This window comes from Mycena indigotica (assembly GCF_014461135.1).
Source record: "Mycena indigotica strain 171206Taipei chromosome Unknown Mind.scaff0001, whole genome shotgun sequence".
Lineage (NCBI taxonomy): Eukaryota > Fungi > Basidiomycota > Agaricomycetes > Agaricales > Mycenaceae > Mycena > Mycena indigotica.
Genome location: NW_023503000.1, coordinates 4612763 through 4620139, shown reverse-complemented (window position 1 = coordinate 4620139; position 7377 = coordinate 4612763). Strand labels below are relative to the sequence as shown.

At 49.5% G+C, this 7377-nt stretch overlaps 2 protein-coding genes across 2 annotated transcripts; both read right to left on the bottom strand.

The window, feature by feature from the left end:
- Nucleotides 1-2266: 2266 nt before the first annotated feature.
- MIND_00127900 (Pkinase-fungal domain-containing protein) lies at nucleotides 2267-4559 on the bottom strand (the record flags this gene model as incomplete). Its single annotated transcript, XM_037358211.1, has 3 exons — nucleotides 4479-4559; nucleotides 3958-4428; nucleotides 2267-3907 (listed from the first exon to the last, which is right to left on the bottom strand). Exons 1-3 carry the CDS (start codon nucleotides 4545-4547, stop codon nucleotides 2267-2269), a joined length of 2181 nt encoding a protein of 726 aa, XP_037226121.1. The 5' UTR covers nucleotides 4548-4559.
- Nucleotides 4560-4692: 133 nt separating this feature from the next.
- On the bottom strand, nucleotides 4693-6255 carry MIND_00127800 (uncharacterized protein; the record flags this gene model as incomplete). Its single annotated transcript, XM_037358210.1, has 3 exons — nucleotides 4693-5268; nucleotides 5317-5991; nucleotides 6043-6255. 3 exons carry the CDS (start codon nucleotides 6253-6255, stop codon nucleotides 4693-4695), a joined length of 1464 nt encoding a protein of 487 aa, XP_037226120.1.
- Between the last annotated feature and the right edge of the window lie 1122 nt (nucleotides 6256-7377).

Genomic DNA, 7377 nt, shown 5'->3' with positions numbered 1-7377 from the left:
AACCTTCGACTCGATTCCGTTCCGGTCTATGCGTCGGGGACGCCGCATTCAAAGGGGGGGTGATGTCAGGGGAACCTCCCTTTCGGCCCCTCGAGACGATCCCGATTCCGGTCCGACTCGGTTCCGACTCCGGTGATCGCATCACCGCCTCCTGTCAGGCGCATCGCCGCCCCGCCTGGCGATCCCCCTGGGACCTGGCCTGCGACATGGCGCAGGCATACTGCACGGAGCAACGATCAACCTTGGCGCGTCAAGAGCGCAGTATATAGTTCCGCTACCTAGCAGGCGGACCCTTAGAGTTTCTTCTCTTTGGATCCTCCCCTGCTAGGTCAGCCTCACTTGTATTTGCTTACTTCTATTCACTCTTTGGATCCTCCCCTGCTAGGACCTTGATCTCAGGCCTCCGGGGTTGCCCCTTACAGTCGGAGCCAGCGGTAGTCATAGAACCTTTGACGCAAAACCATATTGCAAAGCCCTCCGACCTCGAGAACGCATACTCACAAGCAACCGCTCGGGAGCTTATTGAGCTCGCAACACAACTCTCCCAAAACCCGCGTGCCATTGATGATCTGCGCAATCTGCGCAATCAAACATCAAGATTGCTGCAGCCGATGTCCGAGTTACTACCGCCTAAAGAGACGATTGGCCCCAATCAGCACAATGACTGGGCGGCTGATGCCAAGAAGATGGGGAGCGCACGAAAACCTCAGCCAAAGCCAAGGGCGGGACCGTCAGATATAGGCGAGAAGAAGACTCGCAAGCGGACACATCTAGATCCCTATGGTGGAGGGGAAAAATCGGGTAAAAAAGCTCGACTCGATGCTCTCACCGTAGCCAGCTCACTGGACATTGGCACCGTCACAACAGCCATCGAACCAATGCCGGAGCCCTCTGACGCAATGCCACTGCCACCCAAAGAAGCACCTCTGCCGCAACTCCCAACACAGAAGCGGGGAACAACGAAGAAGCGTGCAAAGACCGTGAAGCCCAAGCAGAAGCGCAACAAACGTGCGATCCGAACCCCGTCTCCCACAGCTAGCACCTCTGACGACGAGAATACGGTGACGACTACACCTGCAGGCCCGCAGTTTGGCCCTCCAATGCACCCATATGCACCTTATTATGCACCTTACCCGGGGTATACCCCGTTTAATCCCCCAATCCCTACACATTACCCTCCTCCTCCTCTATATTATGGCTATCCACCACCCATGTTCATGCCACCGCCAGGCCCAGGATTTTAATGTAGAATATCTATATTCATGTGTTTTCTGGTTATTTAATACATTTTCATGGTATTTTATTGTGGCAGCGCATCATTCCCGACAGAGGGCGCGAGAAAATGGAGAGTTTCCTTTCTAGGCCGTGAGAAAACTCACGTGACATTGCTAAATTTTTCGCAAGTCACAGTGGGACTGGGCAAGTTAGTAAGTTACAGTCCCACTATTTTGATGAATATCATATAAGTCACTGCAGGAGTTCGGGAATAAACGGTGCCCCTTTCGATCCATTATACACCTAAAATCAGTGTACCAAAAAAAGAAAATTTTTTATACCTCTATTTGCACCCAAAAAAGATTGTTCCAAATTTGCCTGCTTATATGAGAAATAGATGCTATAAACAGACTCAGTTTTGTCCCCCGGTTTGGGGGCAAATTAAACACCCTTTTCTAGACTAGCTTTTGCATCAAAATAGGGACCAAAAAATATGGTCCAGGGCCCTGATATATATCATATAAGTGAATATATGTGAATATTTTTGGTTCATGTTTTGATACAAAAACTGGTCTAGAAAAGGCTGTTTGATCTGCCCCAAAACCAGTTGACAAAACTGAGTCCGTTTATAGTATCTATTTCTCATATAAGCAGGCATATTTGGAACAATTTCTTTTGGGTGCAAATAGAGGTATAAAAAAAATTCTTTTTTTGGTACATTGATTTTAGGTGTATAATGGATCGAAAGGGGCACTGTTTATTCCCAAACTCCCGCAGTGAGTGTTCAATCAGGATTGAAATATTAGCAAGGGGGTAAGGGGAATTATGGTGTTAATATGCACTTATAGTCAGATGTGCTGGCTTTATAGTCAGCCATGTCCTTTCTAACACAACTGTCAAGAAATATGTTGAGTTAATTATTAATGGGACTCGGAAATGGAAAGTCAATGTATTCAAAAGTTGACTAAAAGTCATAATTCTACAAGTATCTGGTTGAACCTCCTGCTTCTTCTTTATCAACCCTCTTCAATAGTTGCATTTCAGACTTGATTCAGGCCAGAAGTGCACGTAATTTCTTGACCACATCTTGGATGATTGTGTCGAGTGATTTGTGAACTGCATCATAGTTGGTTGCATCCAGCCCAGTATGGTCGCTTAGTTTTGTTTCAGAGGACCACCGTTCTTGAGGCAATGGCATAGAGAGCAGGACATCAATGAACTGCACTGCGCAATGTTCATCTGCTTCTCGAAATGTTTGTTTTATATCATGAATAATGCCACGCTTTCCTTTCTGACTCCACAAATTGTCCCGCACAAGCTTCAAGTCATCAATCCCGATATCGCCTTTATCCCATTTGAACCTCGCATAATTTCGCTGCCACTCAGGATCTTCGAGTGGATTCTTGAACGTCTGGGTCAAGGCTTTGAGAAGAACGTAAACCGCCGATTCCAGGTCATCGTGTGGAAGAGGCATATGCTTCCCGTCGAGCATGTAATAGGCCATGGTATCAAGTGTTCCTGTCACTTTCCGCTCCCCAACAGGCCCACTTGGTGGTGGTGAATCCAACTTGAATCTGCGACCAGTCTCCCAGTCGATTAACAATATTCCATCGGCGGTGAGCAGTATATTGCCCATGGATATATCCCGGTGGATTATTTCACGATTGAATACGTCGAATAGAGCCAAAAAGATTTGGACGGCAGCGTTAATTAGGTCGGTCACCGACAGAGATACATCATTGAGCTTGCGAGTATCGGAAGGCGACTCGAAAGCCATTGCCTCAACATGCCGAGGTACGAGAGGTGAAAGAGTAGAGATTTGATTTGCACGACGTTTTCGCCGGGTGCCTAGCGCCAGCGACTCGTCGGATGACTCGGACGGAATGCGCGAACCAACGGCTGCAAACCATCCGACGAGGTTTGGAACATAATTGGGAATACTAGTAGCACAAAGAGCGTCGAGAACCATTTTCTCCCTCCATGCACGAGGCTCCGGAATGAAAGTCACCTTGACAACCCAAATCTTGGTGGAGACTCTATGTTTTCCTTCCAGAACAAGTGTTGAACGTCCGAAAGGTACGCTTCGCAGGGGAGAGAGAGTTTTGCCCGTTAGCTCAATCGGATCACAGTCAGGAAGATGCGCAACACCGGGCACGGCATCGCCGTTCAAGAAACCGAAGTCGGATTTCGTAAACTTGTAGGAAAAAATCGGATTGAAACCGAGTTCGTACAGTGACGCCTGTTGAAAGAGAGCCAAAATGGCAGAAACAGTGGGGAGATTGGTCCCAAGACAGTTCTCGACGACCGTGAACTCGAGACGGTCCTGGTTCAGAATGGAGACAAATAGCTTTGCTTTCTCGCCTTTGCCATGGAATGACAGGGTGGGGATGTAGAGTCGAGTGCCTTGCATCGACAACAAATCCACGGCATTCGTGATTGCCTGTTGATATTTGCCTATTTCAACTGAAGTGCCGATCAGAGGGTTGTGTGTGTAGGACGGGGGATCGAATGATGTGTACTCAATGTTCACGAGGACATTGAAGATCGTCATGGAGTCGGCGGCGCTAGGACGAAGCGCTGCATCGTATTTGCGCTGTTTCTCGTAGCCTCGTTGCGGTGGCAAGTAGTCCCCTGGGCCTGGTACGAACTCCATCACTTCTGACTGGGACCGTAAAGGCTCTGGAAGGGCAATCTGTATACCATTAGCCAAGATCTAAAACCGAGACAAGCAGCAAGGCATACTCTAGCCAAAGCAGATAACCAATAACGATTGTTTATGTATATCTCAGGTGGTCGTGTTCCTGAAGAATTCGCACACTGATTGTTCTGGGATTCCGCCTTGAACCCTCCCAATACGCTGTCTCTCAGGTGCTTTTCGCGTTTAGGCCCCAGATCTTGCAGTGTTCTCGAAGCACTACCCTTGAGAGCGTTAAATTTGGTCGAAAACGCAGTCCCACCCAGTTTCTCCAGGATAGCAGTAAGACTGGATGAAGTGACATGGTTATCGAAGTGTTTGCGACAGTATTCTTCGTTGTGTTTTCTCTCTGCGCTCATCTGCTCGGTGGTCATGCTGCCGTGAAATTCTGTGCTCGCAAAAGTCGGAAGCGTGCGTGGATAGATTTCATCTGGGTCGAGTTTCAAAAGCTGGGACTGGTCAACAGCGAGTGGCATGGTGAACACGTCCAAGTTGTTGTTCCTCGGCAAAGGTCGCGACTAAAACAGCTATGATTAGACCTTTAGTTCCGTTGATATCATTTGCTTACTGTCAAGGCGCCTAAGAATTCCAGGCGTTCATCCGCCGTTCGCCGTTCATAGTCCTCCAGAGCTTGCATCCTCGACGACTGATGACAGCTTCTGGTCACGCATGTCACGCAAAGAGACCTACATTGTAAACTCGCAATTTAAGTTATATCTTGGTCTGTTCTGTTCGGACGAAAGTATTCACATGAATCCGGAGCATTTTGCACAAAGAAATTGTCACACAAAAAATACCCTTCCCATTCGGCGCATCGCCTCCCACTCCTTCACCCCGCGCGAGAAATGCATCCACACCAGATTCTCATCCTCCATCACCACGTAATGCGTCCACCTTAGCACTGGCAGCGGGATATCGGTGAGCATCCCGACCATGACGAACTCAACGCGCGTTGGCTCCTCCGCTTTGCAGGCCGGAGATGCGGCGCCGGAAAAGTCCATCTGTGCAAACGACGACTGGCGCCAATCTGATTGGACGGCCCAGAAGCCGCCAGGATAACAGGGAAACTCAGCCGCGAGTGGATTACGCAACCGCCAGGTCACGTTGGACGCGATGAGAGTGGGATCGGAAGTATACTCTATGTTGGCCCGGCGAATACCCAGGGCAAGTTGACCAAGGGAGGAGGAGCGCAGCTCTGCGAAGCTGAATGGGGGAACATAGACCCGCGTGGTCGCGTTGTTGATGTATGGAGTTGAAAGTGGCTTCCCATCGTCAAAGATAGGTCGCTTTCGAATATCCAGAATGAATTCCGGGTAGAGCATGGCCGTATCGGAGACCAGCTGGCTGGCGTATATTTCCTGTCAAACGTTTTATCATCGCGGTCAGAAGAACGCACACAAACTTACTTTCAGCCACCATGCATAGAGGAGGTCGTGGCTGCCAACGAATTCTGTGGAGCCCTGGGCCCTCAATTCATCCATGGCTTCCTTTTTTTTCTCAGCCAAAAACACCTTTGGTATGCCCACATATCTCGGCTCGTCAGTGCGATCGAAAAGTATGCGATAGATCATCCGTAAGACGAGCGATATTGCCTGGATGAGCGACAACGCGTTGGCAAAAGCCACGCTATGGGTATTTCCTTTCTCGGGTGGAAGAGAGACGAGTTTCAAATCTTCGTTCCAGGGCTGTCCTTGGATGTTGTCAATACTCTCTCCATTGAGCACCCTGGTCCAGGCCTCGACAATGGTGCTGGTCCCAGCGCCATCAATCAACACATGGGCAGCGCTGACGCCTATGAACGTCACATCGTCAAACACCGAAGCATGGACATGCAAGAGCGGTATGCCCGTGTTCACAAACTTCTTCGGGCTACGAGGAAATGTTGGGGCAAGGAACAAGTCGTCGAATTCGGGTGGAGTGGGTCGACAAATGAATGGTTTGGTTTGGAGATGCGCGGACCGGAGGTGATCGATGGGCGGACGGTTGGGGTTGGAATTATAAGTCTCCTCGTAGTTAGTAGTCGTGAATGAACAGGCTCTTTTGTCGGCATTGAACTTCTTGGGGATAAAGAATTCATGCACCTGGAACAGTGTAAATGGAAATTGGTTTGGTGCAGAATTTCTTTGACGCACATCACCCCTCTTAACCCAACGAGCTCCAGCACGCGGAAATTTGGCTTCGACAACAGATTGCAGAGTGTCTTCAAGTTTCTTTGCGTCGAGCCTCTTGTTGACCACAAAACCGGTGGTGAGCACGTAGTCACGCATCGCCACATCCATGCCTGTGCACGGAACAACGTGCCAGTCTTCAACAGAGGACGACGGGAAAAAATTCGTCGTGAACATGCGGGGGAGAATGGCCTTGGACACTGGCCGGGAGCCGAGTTTTTATGTGAATGGCTCATCAACGTTTCCCGGCGAAGGTCGCAACACTGTGGATTGTTTAATTTGTTAAGGTCAACAACGGCGCCGGAGCACCATCAAAAACTTACCCCTAATTGACCCTGATTTCGCGCAGAGTTTACAAGTTACAGTGTTGAACAACGTCTCGCGCAGCTATCATGCGGTTCTGTGGAGTCGTAGACCAGCAACTTGAAGAGCCAACAAGCCTGGGCCCTTTAAATTGTTCCAATGATGCCACCATCGTCCAGTCCATTCAGCGTCAACTTGCAATGCCAGTGAATCCATCTTATCATTCAAGAGCTCTGGTTTTCCGAGAGGAAAAGTAGCGTCTAGTTGTCCAACTCGATGAGCCCGATAGAGTCTAGGGAAGTATGAGGAGGAGGAGGAGGAGAGTTTTTGCTAGCTTGTATGGGACGCACTGGTTCGGCAAGGCGGTTGGATTATAGCTCATATCTGCTGTCAAAGCAGTCTGTCCGGCTCTGAGTTGGGCAGCGGGAATTTTTCAACGAACACAAACAGTGACAACACCAGAGCACCGCGCTGTTTTGTTGGGGTCTCAGTTGCGTCCCATTGAATATTCCCAGCACGAGTCGACAGTGCTAAGTTGGTGTGTCTGCGCCTACGTTGCGCCCACGTCGTGTAAAGAAAGGAGGGAGGCTTGAAAGAAGTTCCGCTCCATGTTTTCTGTCAATTTGCAAAAAGAAGCGGTTTCAGCTGAACGTGATCGTGAGAAAGGACTTGCCATCATGATGTGCTACCACACCTTGAGAGAAAACGCCACCCAAAAAATGGACTCGACAAAGCGACAATGAGCGATTCGCGCCGGAGGGCTCAGCCTCGTGTCGGACCGAGGCAATTGCCCAATAGCCGATGTGACGGGGATGCCTCTGGGCGATGCGATGACCGCCGAAACGACATGGCCGCTCAGATTAAATGCCGTATCCAGGCCTCGTGTAGGATGCTTGAGCTTCAGCCACTCGCGCGAAATGCCTATTCTTCTTGTCTTCCTTACCCATATCCTCTACTCTCCAAAGCGATTTGGATGCTCCGCTACCAATCTCTTGC